At 48.4% G+C, this 22,084-nt stretch overlaps 1 protein-coding gene across 2 annotated transcripts; it reads left to right on the top strand.

The window, feature by feature from the left end:
• Positions 1-170: 170 nt before the first annotated feature.
• On the top strand, positions 171-18,559 carry smarca4a (SWI/SNF related, matrix associated, actin dependent regulator of chromatin, subfamily a, member 4a). Of its 2 annotated transcripts, none has more exons than XM_056406998.1 (34): positions 171-257; positions 2,879-3,136; positions 3,325-3,451; positions 4,560-5,069; positions 5,277-5,375; positions 5,460-5,682; positions 5,837-5,963; positions 6,074-6,247; positions 6,721-6,894; positions 7,006-7,182; positions 8,016-8,063; positions 8,166-8,296; positions 8,443-8,503; positions 8,595-8,701; positions 8,838-8,985; positions 9,649-9,812; positions 9,938-10,004; positions 10,115-10,225; positions 10,321-10,563; positions 10,637-10,750; positions 10,842-10,949; positions 11,073-11,159; positions 11,257-11,303; positions 11,415-11,581; positions 11,688-11,851; positions 12,378-12,644; positions 12,907-12,984; positions 13,385-13,603; positions 13,705-13,970; positions 14,526-14,634; positions 14,764-14,865; positions 16,810-16,942; positions 17,045-17,184; positions 17,788-18,559. In XM_056406998.1, exons 2-34 carry the CDS (start codon positions 2,921-2,923, stop codon positions 17,818-17,820), a joined length of 4,941 nt encoding a protein of 1,646 aa, XP_056262973.1. In that variant the 5' UTR covers positions 171-257; positions 2,879-2,920; the 3' UTR covers positions 17,821-18,559. The 2 variants fall into 2 exon arrangements, with proteins under 2 accessions (XP_056262973.1, XP_056262972.1); XM_056406997.1 differs by lacking the exon at positions 171-257 and adding an exon at positions 2,068-2,638.
• The last annotated feature ends 3,525 nt before the right edge of the window (positions 18,560-22,084 follow it).

Genomic DNA, 22,084 nt, shown 5'->3' with positions numbered 1-22,084 from the left:
CCTGTTAACGCATCCCTCCCCGGGCATGCGGGAAGTGAGCGAGGCGGTGGATGGGGGCGCTGCGGAGTCGCACAGGCCGGTCTCTGCGATACAATCTACCGAGAGAGGAGGAGGGGTAGAGGAGGAGGAGAGGAGGAGGAGGAGGAGGAGGGGAAAAAACAACTGGGTAGGTCGGTCTTTGTTTCTGGCTTGGAAGGAAAAAACCAAGCGACGGTGCGAACCGGCGAGGATTTTAAACATCAGCGTTCAGCGCCAGTGTAAGTCAACTGCAATTCGGTTAACGGTTGGGAGTCCGGTGTGTGCTTCACGGCGCTTTTAGATGGCGTTTTTTTTTATGTGGTGGGGGGGACTGAGAGAAAAGCCCGAGACCCGATATTTACAGCAGCCGCTGTGTGCAATGAATGAAATGTTTTTGGGAAATGTGTGTGAGAGCGGAGCTCCGTGCCAAGGGTACGGGTGGCGCGTTGGATCAATCGGCCCGGGAGACGAGGGATGCTCTCACATTTCGCACCGGCGAAACATCTCGAAAAAACAACACACCTTTTTTCTGTGTGTTGCCTAATTGGCCTGCGCGAGCGTGGCCGGCTAGGCTAGCCCGACTAGCTCGCTAGCATGCTAGTCACCGCCAGCAGCTTATATTGTGGTGTGAATACGGGCTTTTACGGAGCTAGCAGGCGGGCTAGCTCCGTAAAAAGTACCGTTCGCGTCGTTTCGCCGGCGGAGCCGCTCTCCGGTGAGCACCGGGGAGCTCGTGTTTCATGACGGGGAAACGGGAGGTTAGGATGAAACGGTATATTGTTTGCGAACGGTGTAACTTAAACCGTGCTAGGCCTGGCTAACGCGAGTCGTGAAGCTGCCCGTGCTATTAAAAACTCTCTAACATTATCTTTTAATGTTGTTTTTTTCACACTGTGGGTTTTTGTAAACGTAAACATTGTGACGACCGGAACGCGGAAAAGTTTTTACTTTGAAAAACTGCTCGGTCGGTGACTTCCAGTTGCCGCCTGTGTCTGGCGTCATTGGGGGCTCGTCTTGTTGAAGAGAGCCGCGTCTTCTAGTGATCTTCATAGTGTTATTGTTCTTCATAGTGTTATTGTTCTTCATAGTATTGTTCTTCATAGTGTTATTGTTCTTCATAGTATTGTTCTTAATAGTATTTTTGTATAGTGTTATTGTTCTTTATAGTATTGTTCTTCATAGTGTAATTGTTCTTCATAGTGTTATTGTTCTTTATACTATTGTTTTTCATAGTGTTATTGTTCTTTATAGTATTGTTCTTCATAGTGTTATTGTTCTTTATAGTATTATTATTCATAGTGTTATTGTTCTTTATACTATTGTTTTTCATAGTGTTATTGTTCTTTATAGTATTGTTTATCATAGTGTTATTGTTTTTCATAGTGTTATTGTTCTTTATAGTATTGTTCTTCATAGTGTTATTGTTCTTTATAGTATTATTATTCATAGTGTTATTATTCTTTATACTATAGTTTTTCATAGTGTTATTGTTCTTCATAGTATTGTTCTTCATAGTATTGTTTTTGTATAGTGTTATTGCTCTTTATAGTATTGTTCTTCATAGTGTTATTGTTCTTCATAGTGTTATTGTTCTTTATACTATTGTTTTTCATAGTGTTATTGTTCTTCATAGTGTTATTGTTCTTTATACTATTGTTTTTCATAGTGTTATTGTTCTTTATAGTATTGTTCTTCATAGTGTTATTGTTCTCTATAGTATTATTATTCATAGTGTTATTGTTCTTTATACTATTGTTTTTCATAGTGTTATTGTTCTTCATAGTGTTGTTCTTCATAGTATTGTTTTTGTATAGTGTTATTGCTCTTTATAGTATTGTTCTTCATAGTGTTATTGTTCTTCATAGTGTTATTGTTCTTTATACTATTGTTTTTCATAGTGTTATTGTTCTTCATAGTATTGTTTTTGTATAGTGTTATTGTTCTTTATAGTATTGTTCTTCATAGTGTTATTGTTCTTTATAGTATTGTTTTTCATAGTGTTATTGTTCTTTATAGTATTGTTTTTCATAGTGTTATTGTTCTTTATAGTGTTCTTTATAGTGTTATTGTTCTTTATAGTGTTATTGTTCTTCATAGTGTTATAATAACACTATGAAGAACAATAACAGTTATTGTTCTTCATAGCTTTATTCTTGACCCATAAAGGGACTGTTAGGGTGACCGCGTGTGCGTGTGTGTGTGTGTGGCGCTACATGTCTTTAGTCCCCTGACTTGTTGCTCCCCAGTCAGATGCCTGTGGGGAACGTGATCATCTTCTCTTCAGCTGCGGACCATCTGTCACCATCAGTATTCTGAAGAGGTTCATGGACATCACACCCCCCCACGGCGTTGGGCAAACACTTTCCCTTTGATTTATTGTGTGTGTGTGTCCACCGACCGATCAAACAATGCACCTTGAAAAACATCAGCTTCGCCTTTCCCCCCCAAAAATATTTAACACGCGCAGTGATAAAGTACGCCGCCAACCGTCCTGTGGACTACTTTTTTTTAAAGTATGATCTGCGGTGTAAATTTGAATAAGAGACGTCATTGTTTTGAGTTTTTTTCATTTGAGCTCATCGTGAGCCGGAACTCAGCCGGTCAAGTCCGACCTGGTCTGGTGAGTTTGTGCTTCAGGAGGAATGGAAATGAACTAAAACCGTCTATTTATAAAAAAAATAATAATAAGAGAGATCAGAGGATCCATTATCTGATGAAAGTTGATTGTGTAGCTCAGTCTTCTCTATAATTTGAGCTCGAACAACTACTGTGGTGTAAAAAAACAAAAGTATATATTTATTGTGCGCGTCCGGTGGATTCTGAACGCCGCCCTCATTCCTGTCGTCCTCTCTCCTCACAGGGTTACTTTCTGCTGACACACATTCCCAGGCTCCCCTGAGAGATGTCCACTCCTGACCCCCCGATGGAAGGGACACCTCGGCCGGGACCCTCCCCAGGCCCAGGGCCATCTCCAGGAGGCATGATTGGCCCGAGTCCCTCTCCCGGCTCGACCCACAGCATGATGGGGCCGAGCCCGGGACCTCCTGGGTCTGGACACCCGCACCCTCCACAGGGACCCTCGGGCTATCCACAGGACAACATGCACCCGATGCACAAAGTAAAACCTTGTTTAATTATTTGTTTCCTCCTAAGTTTAAAAAAAAAAAGTTGCTTCTCGAATGGTTTATATTCTACTTAGTAAGAACTACAGATTTAACTACATTATAGCATTTAAAGTTACCGTCCCAATCTCATCAATACACGTTTCATGTGCGGTGATACTCTGCTTCTGTTGTTGTTGATCAGCCCATGGAAGCCATGCATGAGAAGGGCATGCCCGATGACCCCCGGTATGCTCAGATGAAGGGCATGAGACCAGGGGGACACAGTGGGATGGGACCCCCTCCCAGCCCGATGGACCAACACTCCCAAGGTAACGCCGCACGACATGGCGTTCGGAGTCTGACGGCGTAGAGGGGAAATGCTTTCTCCTGCGGATATCTCTGGCGGCGCGGTCTGCGCGCCCCGGGAGAGTTGCTTGTGTGATTTAACGGAGTTGTCGACAAGCAGCGGTTGGAGAACGATTCAAATGGATCTACTCTTTAAAAAAAAGCTCCAAGCAGTCAGAACGGATAACGCAGACAGTGTGTCTGAGTGTGTGTGTGTGTGTGTGTGTGTGTGTGTGTGTGTGTGTGTGTGTGTGTGTGTGTGTGTGTGTGTGTGTGTGTGTGTGTGTGTGTGTGTGTGTGTGTGTGTGTGTGTGTGTGTGTGTGTGTGTGTGTGTGTGTGTGTGTGTGTGTCTGAGTGTGTGTGTGTGTGTGTGTGTGTGTGTGTTTGAACCCATCCAGCCGGTTTCTCTTCTTGTGCTGCTGTCGGCTCATTTGGCAGCGTGAGCAGACAGCAGCAGGCGGGAGGGGCGGGGCTGAGGGGCTGATGGGCTTCCCTCTTTCAGACAACAACAAAGGCGGCTGCGTCTACAGAAAGTGCCCAGTCGGTGATGTGAAGAGGAGAGAGCGAGTAGGAGACGCACGAGGAAACTGATTTGAACTAATAGAACCATCTCCAAAGCTAAACACTAAACACGCTGCTGAGTGTTCTGTTCAGCCGTCATCCACCGGTGAACCTGCTGATCCTCTTGAAAGAGAATAAAACCGCATGTTGAGTGAACATTGGTTGTCACCAATCAACACTACCTCTCAAGTCAAATTCAGATTATTATGTGTTTTCTACAGCGCAATATATATTCATATATGCGAGCGCCCGCGCTGTACCCTTGATGTGTCATTCACCGTCATTTCTAATTATTCAATCAGTTAATTGTCTTCCTCGCAGTCCGCCATTGGACAGTCTGTAGAGCTGCAATGCATTCTGGGATAGAGTATTTCCTGGAGGCTCCCGTCTCATACAAATTCACACGCAAGTCAGTCGGAGCGCAACTCGTGCTAAATGTTACGTCGTTAGTTTTAATATTACGTTATTGCGCAATGTCTAACGGAGCGATTCATAATTTGTCCGTCGTGCATCTGTTCTGTGTTTCCCAGGATACGCCTCTCCACTGGGGGGCTCGGAGCACGCGCCCAGCCCCGTCCCAGCCAATGGCCCCCCCTCGGGTCCCATGATGCCCGGTGGTCCCTCGGGTCCCATGATGCCCGGCGGTCCCTCGGGTCCCATGATGCCCGGCGGTCCCTCGGGCCCAATGATGCCCGGCGGTCCCTCGGGCCCCGGGCCTGGCCCTATGGAGGGCAGCGGGGACTCAAACCAGGGAATGGGTCAACCTAACCGCGGGGTCCCCCAGGGCCCGGGCGGACCCAGCGTTGCAGGAGGTGTACCCGGTGGGCCCGCGCCCTTCAACCAGAACCAGCTGCACCAACTCAGGGCTCAGATCATGGCCTACAAGATGCTGGCGCGCAGCCAGCCGTTACCGGATCACCTGCAGATGGCCGTGCAGGGGAAGAGGCCCATGCCCGGGATGCAGCAACAGCCGATGCCGCTCTCCGCGGGGCCCGGAGCGGTCCCGGGGCCCCCTCAGGCCAACTCCAACCGACCACACGGTGAGTTGAGTCGGTTCCCGCAGGAAGCTGGTTTCGTGTGTGTTTGTAAGGTGCCTCTCAAAACTAGATCCAAGCTCCAGCTTTGAACAAAGAACACATCTGATGGCTCAGCAGAGACACCTGGTGGCTGAAAAGAGAATTATTATTTATTAGCTTTCAGAATATTTACCAATTACCCGATAAATATAATTGTTCTTCTTGTTTTAGGCATGGTAGGTCCTAACATGGTGCCTCCTGGACCTGCAGGAGTTCCACTGGATATGCAAGGCCCGCCTACCAATGGACCCCCGAAATCATGGCCTGAAGGTAACTTGGTTGTGTGTCTGTGTGTACGTCTGTGTGTACATATGCGGCAGCACTGACCTCTCCTGACTCCCCTCCCTCCTCCAGGACCAATGGTGAATGCCGCCGCCCCCTCCAACCCACCACAGAAGTTGCTTCCTACCGGCAGACCCTCGCCCGCTCCCCCCGCCGCCTCCCCCGTGATGCCCCCCCAGACACAGCCCGCCCAGCCGCCTCCCATGATGCTTCACCAGAAGCAGAACCGCATAACCCCCATCCAAAAGCCCCGCGGGCTGGACCCGGCGGAGATCCTCCAGGAGAGAGAGTACCGGTGAGGAAGTGTGCACCATATACATCATAAAGCCCACTGTCCTGTTCCCTTATGTGCATGTTTACAACGTGGTATTTTTACACTTGAAATCCAAAAATCTTATGAATACATTTAAATGCCGGTGAAATAATTCTTTACTAAATGTATTGATTAGGTTACAGGCTCGTATTGCTCACCGTATCCAGGAGCTGGAGAACCTGCCCGGCTCTCTGGTCGGTGACCTGCGCACCAAGGCCACCATCGAGCTCAAGGCCCTGAGGCTGCTCAGCTTCCAAAGACAGGTAGCCAGGAAGTTCATGTCCACAGTCGCACGTATTGAACCTGCGCTTATTTACACCCCCCCCCCCCCAAGATGCCGTGTCCAACGTTTCCACCCTTTGTGTGCCCACAGCTGCGTCAGGAGGTGGTGGTCTGCATGCGGCGCGACACCGCGCTGGAGACAGCCCTCAACGCCAAGGCCTACAAGCGCAGCAAGCGGCAGTCGCTGCGTGAGTCCCGCATCACCGAGAAGCTGGAGAAGCAGCAGAAGATCGAACAGGAAAGGAAACGTCGCCAGAAACACCAGGTACGCCCGACTTCCTGTCGGAATGAATGTTCCAGATTGAGTCTAATTAAGCATCCTGTGTGTGGTGCACGTTTTATTTTGACTTTTTGTGAAGATGGGAAAACGAAACAAAAAATCCACATTATTTGTAGAATAATATAACAGCTGTTTTATTTGTATTTGTTATTTTTCTCCAAAACACAACCGTTTTATGGCCCGAAAATGTTTATAATATTTCTCAACAGTAAACGGGGGAGAAAAAATAAATTAATAATTCACATTATTTGTAGAAAAAAACCGGTTGTGTTATTTATATATTTCTGTTAACTTTCCCAAAAACACGACCATTTTACTCAAAATGGCCCAGAAAAAAAGTTCTAATATTTCTCAACGGGAGCAAAAAGATTGAAGAGGGGGAAAAACAAAACAAAATCCCATTATTTGTAGAATAATAAAACAGCCGTGTTATTTGTTTGCGTCCCTTCTGTCGCCAGGAATACCTCAACAGCATCCTGCAGCACGCCAAGGACTTCAAGGAGTACCACCGCTCCATCATCGCGAAGCTCCAGAAGGCCACCAAAGCCGTCGCCAACTACCACGCCAACACTGAGCGCGAGCAGAAGAAAGAGAACGAGCGCATCGAAAAGGAGAGGATGCGGAGGCTGATGGTGAGTCTCACGCCCCCGGAGGAGGAGACCCCGTTTGGTTGTTGTTTTTTTCCGGTCTCGACGCTTTCCGGAATATAACGGGTGTGTTCGTCCGTGTGAACCCTCCCCCAGGCTGAAGATGAAGAAGGCTACCGTAAACTCATCGACCAGAAGAAAGACAAGCGCCTGGCCTACCTCCTGCAGCAGACGGACGAGTACGTGGCCAACCTCACCGACCTGGTGCGCGCCCACAAGGCCGTGCAGGCTCTCCGGGAGAAGAAGAAGAAGAAGAAGAAGAAGAAAAAGAAGGTACGCGTTGGAAACGGGCCGCCGTGCGTTTACTGCACAGGGTTCCTCCGGTCATGGAACACCTGCAAGAGTCATGGAGTTTGTAAAGGCTTATTTTAAGGCCTGGAAGTTTTTGAGTTTTAAATCATTAATATACTTTTAAAAATCAAAATACAAGTCGGCATACGCTCTTATACACTCGTGAACGCACCTTAACTGAAAACTTCTCCTGCTCCGCTGGCACCCAGCGGTCGTGGACGATGTGGATGTCGATGCTGGCCTTGTGCTCAGCACGTGTTGAAACTAGTGTTTGCACAACGGAATATGGCCTCATGTCTCAACCTATAAACATCCCATAGCTGCTTTGTTTAGATTTTTTGATTTTGGTCTTTGATCTGTGGAAGGGGGCTGCTGAAAAGCGACAATGAGGGTGATTTGAGGTTGTTGAGCGTTTCTCCTCAGGAAACACCAACACCAAGATGTGTAAATGCGTGGTGGCTCGATGTGTTGCCATTCTGTTTGTTGTATGTTCTTGTGCCACAGTGCCTACACAATCATCACGGTTTTATCCACCTTAACTGAAAAGACATAAATGTTTATTATTTTAATCAAACTATTCTCTCATTCCTTTGTGTGATTTAAGGTTTTAAACTCTATGCTTTGGCATTCTCATTGTTGGTTTGAATACGACATTTTCTCACCGTTTCATGTTTACACAGAGATTTAACAAAATGTTTGCTGATGGAAACGGCCTGAACCCCATTGGTCGACATGCGTATGAACCCTGATGCATTTAAAATCCACATTTTTATTTTCATGATTGTTTTTTCGTCTTCTACTTTTCTTCCATGAAGCCAGCGGCTCAGGAGGGCGGCTCCAGCTCCCTGGGACCTGATGGAGAGGTGAGGAGCTCGTCCACTGGAATAAGATTCCCTTTTATAATCTTAATCATCTGCCTCTTTTATTGACTGCCGCATTCTGTTTTGTTTCTCGTCTCCTCGCAGCCGCTGGATGAGACAAGTCAAATGAGCGACCTTCCGGTGAAGGTCATCCACATCGACAGTGGGAAGATCCTGACGGGGCTGGAGGCACCGAAGGCCGGCCAGCTGGAGACCTGGCTGGAAATGAACCCCGGGTCAGTGTCTGAATAACTCGAGGGAGCTATTCGGTGTCCATGCCGGATTCAGACGCTCCGCCATGCCACATTTATGCAGAACACGGGAAGACATCGAACCGTCAATGTTTTTAACACCGGTGAAAAACTCTTTGTTCCCCTCGCAGGTACGAAATAGCGCCGCGCTCCGACAGCGAGGAGAGCGGCTCGGAAGAAGAGGAAGAGGAGGTGCGTGTCGCGACATCGACGGTCACTTTGGGATTTCTTGCAAACGTTTTTTTTCTGATCTCCCTTTATTTGAATTCTTTACTTTGGTCAGGATGAAGAAGAGGAGCAACCTCATTCCTCTGCGACTAAAGTGGTGGTGGTGGAGGAGAAGAAGAAGATTATTTCCAACCCCGATGAAGTGGACGTCGATAACACCGAGTAAGATGACCCTTCGCTCTTTTAAGGCTACAATAACTACGAGGCTTTCAGATGTTGACTTTCGTTTCCTTTTCTAAATCTCCTTATTGGCCCGACGCCGCATCTCACCGTCTTTTTCTCCATCTTCTTCCTCCAGTAACGCCAAGCAGGACGTCGATGACGAGTACAGCGACGCAAGCTTCAACCGCGGCCTGCAGTCGTACTACGCCGTGGCCCACGCCGTCACGGAGACGGTGGACAGCCAGTCCTCGCTGCTCATCAACGGGCAGCTCAAGCAGTACCAGGTACGCAGCCCGAGCCCCGCCGCACACAGCAGTGAGCGGAATGAGCTACCGTTGACCCTGTCGACCGTTGACCCTGTCGACCGTTGACCCTGTCTACCGTTGACCCTGTCTACCGTTGACCCCGTCTACCGTTGACCCCGTCTACCGTTGACCCCGTCTACCGTTGACCCCGTCTACAGTTGACCCTGTCTACCGTTGACCCTGTCTACCGTTGACCCTGTCTACCGTTGACCCTGTCTACCGTTGACCCTGTCTACAGTTGACCCTGTCTACCGTTGACCCTGTCGACCGTTGACCCCGTCTACCGTTGACCCCGTCTACCGTTGACCCCGTCTACAGTTGACCCCGTCTACAGTTGACCCCGTCTACAGTTGACCCCGTCTACCGTTGACCCCGTCTACCGTTGACCCTGTCTACCGTTGACCCTGTCTACAGTTGACCCTGTCGACCGTTGACCCTGTCGACCGTTGACCCTGTCTACCGTTGACCCTGTCTACCGTTGACCCCGTCTACCGTTGACCCCGTCTACCGTTGACCCCGTCTACAGTTGACCCCGTCTACCGTTGACCCCGTCTACCGTTGACCCCGTCGACAGTTGACCCCGTCGACAGTTGACCCCGTCGACAGTTGACCCTGTCTACCGTTGACCCTGTCCCCGCCCAGATCAAAGGCCTGGAGTGGTTGGTGTCGCTCTACAACAACAACTTGAATGGCATCCTGGCAGACGAGATGGGCCTGGGCAAAACCATCCAGACCATCGCCCTCATCACTCACCTCATGGAGCACAAGCGCGTCAACGGGCCCTTCCTCATCATTGTACCGCTCTCGTAAGTACACACACACACACACACACACACACACACACACGCACTGTAATCTGTGACCACACAGGAAGTGCCGTTAGATAAAAAGATTCTTGGTTTCAACTTCCTCTGCTCCTGTTGGTTTTCAGAACTCTTTCAAACTGGGTCTTCGAGTTTGATAAGTGGGCCCCGTCCGTCGTTCAGATCTCCTACAAGGTCAGTCCTTTGACAGCGAGCGTGGTTAATATAACATGCAATTATTTTTGTTGTTTTGATGTGCTTTGTGTCGTCGAACATAACTGGAAAGCAATTCTGTTGATGTCCAGGGGTCTCCAGCTGCTCGCCGCGCCTTCATTCCCATCCTGCGCAGCGGCAAGTTCAACGTGCTGCTCACCACGTACGAGTACATCATCAAAGACAAGCAGGTGCTCGCTAAGGTAAGGCAGCGCCCTCGGATTTGAGCTTAAAGTGAGGGGGGGGGGGGGGGGACGACATTGACTTCTCTCTCCAACTCTTCTATTCCGCCCCGAAGCTTCGCTGGAAGTACATGATCGTGGACGAGGGCCACCGCATGAAGAACCACCACTGCAAGCTGACCCAGGTCCTGAACACGCACTACCTGGCCCCGCGCCGCGTGTTGCTCACCGGCACGCCGCTGCAGAACAAGCTGCCCGAGCTCTGGGCGCTGCTCAACTTCCTGCTGCCCACCATCTTCAAGAGCTGCAACACATTCGAGCAGTGGTTCAACGCCCCCTTCGCCATGACCGGCGAGAAGGTGGGTCGCGGTCCGGCGTGTGGTTTTCATGTCGAAAGAGCTGCAGTCCCCTGAACCTGTCCCCCGCCTCCAGGTGGACCTGAACGAAGAGGAGACCATTCTGATCATTCGCCGTCTACACAAAGTGCTCCGGCCGTTCCTGCTGCGCCGACTCAAGAAGGAAGTCGAGGCTCAGCTCCCCGAGAAGGTTTGAGCGCAATCTGTGTTTTTATTTATTTTTCCTGCATATTTTATGAATCAAATAATTGATATTGAATCCTTGGTCGTTGGTCTGTTAGGTGGAGTACGTGATTAAGTGCGACATGTCAGCCCTGCAGAGGGTTTTGTACCGACACATGCAGGCTAAGGGCGTGCTGCTCACAGACGGGTCGGAAAAGGACAAAAAGGTAAGAAGACGACGTCGTCTTTTCTTTTTTTTGCGGTGAAAACCTCATTTTCTAGACTTTAAAGTATGAAAACTAAAAAGCGTATTTCTCTTTTCTCCCCACCCCTTTTTTGACATGTCCTAGGGTAAAGGTGGCACGAAGACCCTGATGAACACGATCATGCAGCTGAGGAAGATCTGCAACCACCCGTACATATTCCATCAAATTGAGGTACGGGACAGAAGCTCCGCCTCCGTGAACCCGACGAGTGGAAACGGTTGCCGGTGGAATGAAAAGTGACCGTCTTGCGTACGTGTTGTTTCCACAGGAGTCTTTCTCCGAGCATCTCGGCTACTCTGGTGGAGTCGTGAGCGGGTACGTGAAGCCCGGGCCCCGCGTACAACTCGTTCTGCGCCTGCGTGGTTGACTCCGCGTTGCACGCCGGTCGAATTCGTCCCGCTCATGTTTCTCCCTCTGCCCGTCCAGCGCCGACCTGTACCGCTCCTCTGGGAAGTTTGAGCTGCTGGACCGCATCCTGCCCAAGCTCCGAGCCACGGACCACAAAGTGCTGCTCTTCTGTCAAATGACCACGCTCATGACCATCATGGAGGACTACTTCGCCTACCGCAGCTTCAAGTACCTGCGTCTGGATGGTGAGAACCCCCCCCCCCACGCCCACCCCTCCTGTGTCAAAGGGCCTGTCACCTAATCGTATTAAGTATCAATTGAGACTCACTCCCTGTGCCCCCCCTCCCACAGGGTCCACCAAGGCAGAGGACCGCGGCATGCTGCTGAAGACGTTCAACGACCCGGCCTCGGATTACTTTGTGTTCCTGCTCAGCACCCGGGCCGGAGGCCTGGGCCTCAACCTGCAGTCAGCCGACACCGTCATCATCTACGACAGCGACTGGAACCCACACCAGGTATAAAGATATCTTGGTTTATATCTATATATATATATATTATTTTTTCTTCATATTTCCTCTCAAAGTAAATCTTTCACTTTCACTTGAAAATTCGAAATGTCTTTTTTCATTTTCTATTAATACATTTATTTTGATTTATTTGTGTTTTTTTAACATTCATTAATAATTGACTGACTTGCACGTGACATTCAGGTTCATCAGAAGGTCATTTATTTATTTATTGCTCTTATTCTAATAATCATATAAAATATTCAAACTTTGAAGTGGAGGCCGTTTCAGACTCGACACGCATCAGCTCGTCTTTAGCGCCATCCAAACCAAAACGCCTCATTACCACACCCCCGTAGGACAAGATGTGTCTTATTTACACTAAATGAAGAACGCTATAGTGGCAGCACATTACGATTTGAATATTGTTTCAACGTAACAACTGTTTTGATATGTTTTCCTATTTGTTTGTTTTTGTTTTTGTCATTCCACCTGAACTAATCAACGTGTGTGTGTGTGTGTGTCCCCGCTACAGGACCTGCAGGCCCAGGACCGAGCCCACCGCATCGGCCAGGTGAACGAGGTGCGCGTGCTCCGCCTCTGCACCGTCGACAGCGTGGAGGAGAAGATCCTGGCGGCCGCCAAGTACAAGCTGAACGTGGACCAGAAGGTCATCCAGGCCGGCATGTTCGACCAGAAGTCGTCCGGCTGCGAGCGCCGGGCCTTCCTGCAGGCCATCCTGGAGCACGAGGAGCAGGACGAGGTCGGCGCGCAGGAAGGCAGCAAGGCCCGAGGCCAGTGGGTGGGTGGAATGATCCGGCGCGTCTCTACCGCCATTCTCTTGTTCTCTCTCTCTTTCATTGATACAGACGTCCCCTTGTTTGCATGTCTGCTGTTTTCTCTGCTGGTTTTTCCGTATCCCTTTTTTTAATTTATTCTAGTCATAACTATTGTCAATATTCACTGCTAGATATTGTTAAAAAGTAATGTGCATTATTTCCTTGTGTCAGTGAGTCCTTTGTGGCTCTGAGGGCCGTTGTTCACGCGTGTTTGCTTGTCCGTAGGAGGAAGACGAGGTGCCCGATGATGAAACCGTCAATCAGATGATCGCCAGAAGTGAAGAGGAGTTTGAACAGTTCATGGTTGGTCTCCCCTCCGTCTCCATTTTTTAATTCTCTTTCACAGTGTTTATTTTATTTGTACAAGAATAATAACAACTTATTTTTGTCTTGATTTTGTTTCTGTTAATTGTTGTTTTCTGAAGAGTTCTTTTAGCTAATTGATTAATGTCACTCACTAATGTGTGATTTACTATTTTAAAAATCTAAATTGTTGCTTGTTCAAGAGCTGTGATATAAATTTTCTTTGTGACGTTTTTATAAAAAAAAGCCATTGTTCTTCTCTCAAGAAGTTTGACTTGTTTCTTCTTCTTATAAAATAGAAATGTGAAAGCTTTGGTAGGTTATATTAAAGTTTAATATTTGTAATATTGTTATAATCTGAATCCACTAATCCCCTTTTGTTTTTGGTTGTTCATTCCAGCGCATGGATCTGGACCGACGCCGCGAGGAGGCGCGCAACCCCAAGAGGAAACCCCGCCTGATGGAGGAGAACGACATGCCCAGCTGGATTCTGAAAGACGACGCCGAGGTGGAGCGGCTGACGTGCCAAGAGGAGGAGGAGAAGCTGTTCGGCCGCGGGTCGCGCCAGCGCAAGGAGGTGGACTACAGCGACTCGCTCACGGAGAAGCAGTGGCTCAAGGTGGGACGCCGTCGCCTCCTCGCTCCGAGGAAATGTCGCGACTCAAATGACCGCGCGCGAAGTGTTGACGTACGCGTGTTTTGTTTTCCTCCCCGCCGCAGGCCATCGAGGAGGGGAATCTGGAGGACATCGAAGAGGAGGTGCGCCACAAAAAGACGACCAGGAAGCGCAAGAGGGACCGCGACTACGACGGCCCGGCCACGCCCGGCTCCAGCAGCGGGCGCGGCGGCGGGCGCGACAAGGACGACGACGGGAAGAAGGCGAAGAAGCGCGGCCGGCCGCCCGCCGAGAAGCTCTCGCCCAACCCCATGTCCCTCACCAAGAAGATGAAGAAGATCGTCGACGCCGTCATCAAATATAAGGACGGGTGAGGGCGGAGAGGAGGAGCTACAGAATTCACACCGACGCTGCCGGTCAAAAGTTTGAGAACAGTTCTTATTTAAATTCAAGCAGTTGAAGAACCTGAAGGAACAAAGGTCAGCGGCAAACTGCCAGAGGTCAAACGGAAAGGTTTAGGTTACCAAAAACTGAAAAATCCTGTACATTTCAGAGTTATATAAAATGTGACGGGTTCACAACGTGCAGCTGGAAGAAGTTTCTGAACAATACCCGAGTTCCATCGTAGAAACAATGCTCGCGAGTTCCATCTGCACAAAGGGGTCAAAAGTTTAGATTACATCTCGTTTCTCCAATTATTTATTTGTTCTATGCTTTAATTTCAGAATACATTGAGACATTAAACTGTACATTTGAGGAATTGAGGTGTTCTAAAACGTTTGACCGGTAGTGTGTGTGTGTGTATAATCTTTTTATTTATATATATAAATAATTTCCCCTTGGGGATAAATAAAAGTGTATATTCTTATTCTTAAAGTGTTGGTTGTCGATGAGCGTTGACTAACGTGACGCTGTCGTCTCTCAGGACGAACGGCCGCCAGCTGAGCGAAGTCTTCATCCAGCTGCCGTCCCGCAAGGAGCTGCCCGAGTACTACGAGCTCATCCGCAAGCCGGTGGACTTCAGGAAGATCAAGGTGAGGCTGAAGGTCAAGCTTCTCCTTCACGATGAAGGGCTCGGATGCTTGTGCGAGGAGCTTCTCCAGTAGATGACCGCGGGGGAGCAAAGAAAGCTAAATGTATTTTTATATACCCCCCTCCTCCAGGAGAGGATCCGGAGCCACAAGTACCGCGGCCTGAACGACCTGGAGAAGGACGTGATGCTGCTCTGTCAAAATGCCCAGACGTTCAACCTGGAGGGCTCTCTGGTGAGTCCGGCCACCGGCGCACGCCTAGGGCGCCATCGCACCAGACGCTCAAAAACACGTCGTGAGCAAAACCATCGATTCCCCGTGGTACGCCTCTTAAATGCCGCGCGGTGCATTTTTGTAGCGTTTTAGGCGCGCTTAAAAGTTAAAATATTCTCAACTTTTAACGCTCATCAATGTCACTCGGCGAGGCAGCCAATCGGATGAAGCAGGAGGCGGGCTTTCCTTCCTTTTGTCCCCGACGTGACTCTCGTATTAGCGGTATTTAATTATGAAGAGCTTTATAATACTAAATCGAAACACGACTCCAACTGACTCCTGATCAGCCGGTAGTGCATCTGAAAGTGCTCGCCATCGAGACACAATTCGCGGAATCGATGGTGGTGTTCTCCGTACTCTTTCCTTTAAAAAAAAAATTTATATCGTGAACCCAAACCCTCCTTTTTGGGGGTCTGTTTCCTCCTCCTGCCACAACACGGCAAGAGCGCGACGTCTGCTTGAATCCATTTTTTAAATGAAGTTTCTGAAGAAGATTATCTCCAAGGCGTTTCTGAAGCGGCTGCACTTTTAAAAGTGGCGTCTGGTTGTCCAACACCTGCAGAGCGTCTCCCGGGCAAAACAAGCTCTTGATGATAATAATCTCTGGAGAGCTTGGTCCTTGTCCAGCTTCGCCCCCTGGTGAGCTCATCACTGGACCCACTTCAGTTCGCCTACCAACCTGGCATCGGGGTGGATGACGCCGTCATCTTCCTGCTGCAGCGATGCCTCTCTCACCTGGAAAAGGCTGGACACACCGTGAGAGTCATGTTCTTCTCCAGTGCCTTCAACACCATCCAGCCTTTGCTTCTGAGGGACCAGCTGGAGCAGTCCGGGGTGGACCACCACCTCACCACATGGATCCTGGACTACCTCACCAACCGTCCACAGTATGTGAGGATAGGGGGATGTGAGTCAGACCGGGTCTCCTGCAGCACGGGGGCTCCACAGGGAACCGTTCTGGCTCCATTCCTCTTCACCATCTACACCTCGGACTTCAATCACAACTCCGACCACGTCTACCGGCAAAAGTTCTCTGATGACTCTGCAATCGTCGGCCTCGTCTCTGCCGACGATGACAGGGAATACAGGGAACTGAACCAGGACTTTTTGGAATGGTGCCAGCAGAACCGCCTCCACATCAACTCCAGTAAGACCAAGGAGCTGGTGGTGGACTTCCGCCGTGGTAAACGCTCTCCTCCGGTACCAGTGAGCATCCAGGGACTAGACATTGAGATTGTAAAATCGTATAAGTACCTGGGTGTTCACCTGAAACACAAACTGGACTGGGCTGACCACGCACATGCACTCTATCAAAAGGGACAGAGCAGACTCTTTCTGCTGAGGAGACTGAGGTCCTGAAGACCTTCTCTGACTCTGTGGTGGCATCAGCCATCTTTGATGGAGTGGTCTTCTGGAGCAGCAGCATGGCAGCGGCTGACAGGAAGAGGCTGAACAAGCTGCTAAAGAAGGCCAGCAGCGTGCTGGGTGTCCTGTGGATACTGTGGAGGTGGTGGGGGACGGGAGGATGATGGCAAAGCTCTCGTCTCTGATGAACCTCCCACCCCATGCATGACACTCTGGCAGCTCTGCACAGCTCCTTCAGCCACCGGCTGATTCCTCCCCGGTGTCTGAGGGAGAGGAACCACAAGTCCTTCCTTCCTGCTGCTGTCAGGCTGCACAACAAACTGCAGTAGATCGCTGGAGATCCTGGCAAACTCAACACTTTACTCAGCACTTTACTTTGTTTTCCCCTTGTATATTTAGTTTCCTCTGTATATTTAGTATTTTAGTATTGTGTTTGGTGTTTTATTTTATGAATGCTCTAAGATGCACCTGCTGCTGTGATCCTGAAATTTCCCAACTGTGGGACTAATAAAGGGTTATCTTATCTTATCTCCTTTTCAGATCTACGAGGACTCCATTGTGCTGCAGTCCGTCTTCACCAGCGTGCGGCAGAAGATCGAGAAGGAGGACGAGAGCGAAGGAGAGGAGAGCGAGGAGGAGGAGGATGACCTGGACGAAGGCTCCGAGTCTGAATGTGAGCATCGAGGGGGGGGGAGTGAAGTGTCCCTCACTGGACACTGTAGCGCCCGACGGCTCGTTGGCGTGTGTGTGACCTCTGTTCTCTCCGTCCCGTCAGCTCGCTCGGTGAAGGTGAAGATCCGGCTGAGCCGGAAAGAAAAGGGGGATCGAGGAGGGAAAGGACAGCGGCGGAGGGGCCGCGGCTCCCGGGCCAAACCGGTGGTGAGCGACGACGACAGCGAGGAGGAACAGGAAGAGGTGAGCAGATCAGTTATTACTGTGAATGAGATGATGAATAGGAAAAGATGCTCCCCTTTGCCTTTTTGTGTACTGCTGTAAAAAGAGTGTTATGTAAGTTGAGTGTGGAGCAGGGTTCATACCGTCATGGAAAACCTGGAAACGTCATGGAATTTTCTAATTAGTTATTTCCAGGCCTGGAAAAGTCCTTGAAGAAAAATGAAATCCCCAAAATGTTGGAAAAGTCATTTAAATGTGTTATAATCATGTGTTAATTCAATAGAACAAAGTTGTTATGCATATGTTTTCTTTTAATCAAACTTGTGTCATTCATTTATGTCATTTACGGTTATACTCATGTTCACACCGAGATCTCACATAATGTTTGGTCACGGAAATGTGGTTTAAGGTCATAGAAAGGTCATTACTCGACATGTGTACGAACCCTGTTGACGACAGATATTTACTATTACATCCAGCCCCCAATAGCCAGGATGTTCTGCTTCTCCTTTATTTTGTGTATATATATATATATTTTTACACTTTATTGACCAGCACATGTTGTCGTCCCCCTTTGCCCTCGTGTGCTTCTGCCCGGTAACCAATGTCCGCCGTGTGTTCCAGGAGCGCTCGGCCAGCGGCAGCGAGGAGGACTGAGGAGCGCCGCTCCCATCGGCCGGCGGCAGCGAGGAGGACTGAGGAGCGCCGCTCCCATCGGCCGGCGGCCCGCTGAGCCCCTTGACTGGACTTTATATATTTTACTTAGATACAGCAGGGAGACAGTCGGTGGCTTAGTTTTACTAGATGAGCTGATTTTTCGTGAGACTATTGTATTCTCATTAAAGTATACCATTCATTCAAAAGAAACTATTAAAATACAGAAAAACACTAAAATATGAAAGCTATGAACCATTCCCTTCCATATTTAAACCACGCTCCCAGTTTGAATGGTCGTGGCTCTTTGCCTCCTTTTCTTTCCTCCTGTCAGTGGAACATTGACAGCGCCTGAGTTATCGACTGATCGTGGGCCATAAAGACAGCTAACTGTGTTCTTTGTTTTTTTTAAGTGGTCTTCATTTTGTCGTCGTTGACTTTGAGACGACGCGTGTGAACCAGGAGTCACGGCGTTCCCTCAAGTCCTTTTTTTAATTTTTTTAAAAACTTTTATTTTGAATGCATGTCGTGCGTGTCTGTGGAAAAGCACCTGTGTGTGTGCGTGTGTCTTCGCTATTATCTCTGTTTAATTTAAGACTACAAGCGGGATCACGGTGCCCCCCGCCCTGCAGCCCCTCCCTCTCAGGTCGTGTATGTAAAGGAGGAGGAAGGGATAGGACCATTTTTCTTGTGTCGATGTCACTGGATTCCAAAAAGTACAATAAAGGCATCTCATCATTCAGCTGCTCTGCGTGTTTGTTGGTCGTCCCGTGCGCTGCACTTCACCATCTGACCACTAGATGGCCGCCTGAGGACGTGCAGCGGCTCACCATCTTGTTCTCACTTCTTTCCATCCTTCTCCAGTGTGTGTGTGTGTGTCTCAGGCCGGAGGAGGTCATGTGACTGTAAAGCCCTCTGAGACCCATTTGTGATATTGGGGGATACAAATAACTCCAATTAAAATATTTGAACCATTTAGCCATTGGTTTATTTTAGCTTTCGCTATTTGAACTTTCTGATTTCGACGCCTGTTTGTTAATGTTTCACAATGCATCTACTTTTTTAAAGATTTGGTGGTATCTAGCAGTGAGGTTGCATATTCCGTTTTTTTTCTTGTCACACATAATCTGCACGACGATTGCAGAAGTTCAGTGAATCTGCGTCTCCAGGAGCGACTTGGTGTCCTTACACCCTCTCTCCTCCCTCCCCTCTCCCAACATGAGGGTTTAAATCCGCTGTGTCTTCCTCGGCTGAGTCTTTCAGGAACGGATGTCCCAGCAGACTCTTTCTGTGTTTGGACAGTTGCGGCTGTCATGAAGCAAAGATGAAGTGAATCATGAATGTGCTCTGTTTGGATCTGTTTGATTAACCCGCCTGAAGAACTTGGCGCCTCGTGTGTTTTGCGGGATATCTTCTCTCAATCTGGAGTAAACCGGACTTGTGGCTCCTGACCGTCACAAAGGAAGCTTTTCAACAGCTCTCCCCTCGTGGCCTTTCTATGGTTTCATCGCGGTGTCTCTTATCTTCGTCTCCGGGGGCCGAGGTGATGAAGACGACCTCTTCTGAGCAGCGGGGCCACTCCCTCCCCGTTCACGGGCCACACTGACTGCAGGAATTTGTCACCCCCCCTCCCCCTTGATCCTTGAAGACAAAGTTATGTCTAAAATGTAAACTTCTGCCATAGAAACAAAACTCTCTACCGCCAGACGTCTCCCCCCTCCTCCTCCTCCTCCGCTCTTCCCTGGACCAGAAGCCAAAAAAACACGCTCCAGCTGGAAGAACCTGATTTGGCTTTCAGGGGAAAACGGAAAATCAGTTTCAGCCAACACGATGTTTGTTTAGTCAGGAGTGCGGCGGACGTACACTGGAAGAACCAGAAAGTGTTCACAGAGGTTGAGACTGAGAGGGAGAGGAGCGTTACTTCACATGCACTTTGGAGGAGGCCTAAACATTCCTTGTCCCTTCTTATTAGAGTGCTGCTGCAGGCGGAGGGGGTCATCCTCTGAGAGCGGACGCCATTGGACAGAACGCGTGTGCCGCGCGGCTCTGGTGCTGGTTAACGTAACAGCCGTGTCATGGAGGCCGGAGCGGGAGGCCAGTCAGGGCGTCAGTGCTGGGAAGTAATAAAGTGCATTTACTCTAATACAGTGCTTCCATGCAATAAATAATGTATTAAAGTAATGTCCATTCAGGATTTACTTGCAAAAACTATCCCAAGAGAAAGCTTTTCTAATACATCTCACCTCGATAAGCCTGAACCTGAATTAATAAACAATACTTCTTGTCGATAAAATAACTAAATAAATATCTCCAACAGATACAATACACTGCTGTGTTACTGGTTGTTCCATCAAAGATACATTTCCCCCTCCAAGCTGTCAGATGGTCTCATTTAAATACCGGTTTGAGGAGGAAAAGGTTTCTTTTTTTTGCAAAAGTACACACACACACACACACACACTGGACCGTCCGACCTGAAGTGGTTAAAAACCAGCTCCGCTGACTCGTTCATGTCAGTCTTGACCATGATGTCACGTCTCCTCTCTGACATCACAAGGGGACTTTTTCTTTTCTTCCTGCACAATCAGCACTTTTACCGATGAAACTTCAATACATTTTCAGTTTTTTTTAATAAATATGCAACAATTTCTACATTTCGGTTTTTTTCTGTCCAGATGGGGCGCTGAGTGACATTAATGAGAAATAAAATGAACACCTGGCGTGTCTTTGTCACTCTAACATGTTCTTTGCTCATTGGAACATTTCGAAGGTCACGTATGATAAACTGGACTCGGCCCATACGAACCCTCCGTGTTTATGAGTGTGCGACCCCGTGATAGTGACGGGGTCAACACACTGTGACCTACGGGGTATTTCCCCCAGAGTGCTTTAATTTCTGGTCATTGTTGGGTTTTTTAAACCAATGTTGACTGCAGCGACTCTTCCATTGTTGTCCTCAAAAGAAACATCTGGATTATTATTGATCTGTTCCTCATTACAAATCATATAACCTGTAGTCCTGACGCTCTCTGCTCTGGGGTCAAGGTCGTCAGTATTTATCTCCTCCTGTGATGTAAATCTCATCGTAAACTATCTTATGGACCCTGGCAATGTTTGAGACTTTGAACCTTGAAAAACATGTTTTTAAAAAATTATTATTATTTTTACGAGAGGTCAACAACCTGAATTCCAAAAGTGGTGATATGGAGATGAACGCAGCGCTAATGACTTTATGGGCCGTTGTTAATATTGCTTGAGGAGGTTTCACCCAGTGGTACACCTCTTTATTTCCTAGAAGATTACAAATAATTACATAACAATAAGTCAATTATTCATTTCCCCCACAACGACATGGCTGGTGTCATAACAGTATATGAACTACGCCTCCGCTTTGTGGAGACCGCGTTGTTTGCTATTATTTAGATATTGAACGAGTCGGCCAGCTGCCCGTCTTATAGAGCCGGGACGCATCCGGGAACATCTTCTGGACTTCAAACCGGGGGATTTGGATCTTATTTACTTGCCAGGGAGGGGGCGGGGGGGGGGATGTTTTTTCTTCTTTTTCTAGAAAAACTGTCAAAAAGTCAAATGGTTATTTGGGAAAAAGTCATTGTGATTTAAGAAACAACTCATTACTCATTTTTTTTTATATTATGGGAATCAAAAAAGCCACATCATTGTTATTATTATTATTATTATTATTTGTATTGTCATTATCATTACTTTTCTCTTCCTTTACTCACACAATCTGCCATAGAAGAGTACTTTCCTAACACATTTAGTAATAGTAACCAGCAGTGTACATTATAACATATATACATCCTCCATTTGATGTATCATGACTTTTATAGCACATCATCAAGTAATAATTCAACTTTTTTCTCAAAATCAGATTATCCCCACCCCTCCGTTCCCAGATCTTTACCTTCATGACCCCTGAGAAACACTTGATGCAGGTCTCCTAAAGCCCCCCCCACCCCCCCCCTGCGTATCTACAGCGTGGAGGTCGGCTCGCTTTCGGGGAATGGAGCTTACGCAACGTCTCCATCCACGTGCGCGCGCGCCTCCCTGAAAGGGTTAAACTCTCATAGTAAAATCCATCCCCGCAGAAAAGGCCCCGCCCCCCAATTGTTGGGTCTGTTGTGCCTCAGAAATCACACCACTCCGGACCCCGCCCTCCTCCTCCGCAGCCCCCGCCCGGTTCCCGAGGCCCCGCCCCCCGCTGGACCACATTGAAATGGGTCTCTAGTTGTTGTCAAACAGAACA

The sequence above is a fragment of the Pseudoliparis swirei genome, chromosome 23 (assembly GCF_029220125.1).
Source record: "Pseudoliparis swirei isolate HS2019 ecotype Mariana Trench chromosome 23, NWPU_hadal_v1, whole genome shotgun sequence".
NCBI classification, from domain to species: domain Eukaryota; kingdom Metazoa; phylum Chordata; class Actinopteri; order Perciformes; family Liparidae; genus Pseudoliparis; species Pseudoliparis swirei.
The sequence above is the reverse complement of the archived record's forward strand: the minus strand, read 5'-3'. Positions and strand labels throughout refer to the sequence as shown.

What these genes read in the sequence shown, in the direction of transcription:
- smarca4a (XM_056406998.1), top strand. Translation starts at nt 2,921, where the DNA reads ATGTCCACTCCTGACCCCCCGATGGAAGGGACACCTCGGCCGGGACCC. An exon ending in TGCTCAGCTTCCAAAGACAG is followed by an intron (nt 5,964 to 6,073) that starts GTAGCCAGGAAG and finishes GTGTGCCCACAG; the next exon opens with CTGCGTCAGGAGGTGGTGGT. An exon ending in TCGTTCAGATCTCCTACAAG is followed by an intron (nt 10,005 to 10,114) that starts GTCAGTCCTTTG and finishes GTTGATGTCCAG; the next exon opens with GGGTCTCCAGCTGCTCGCCG.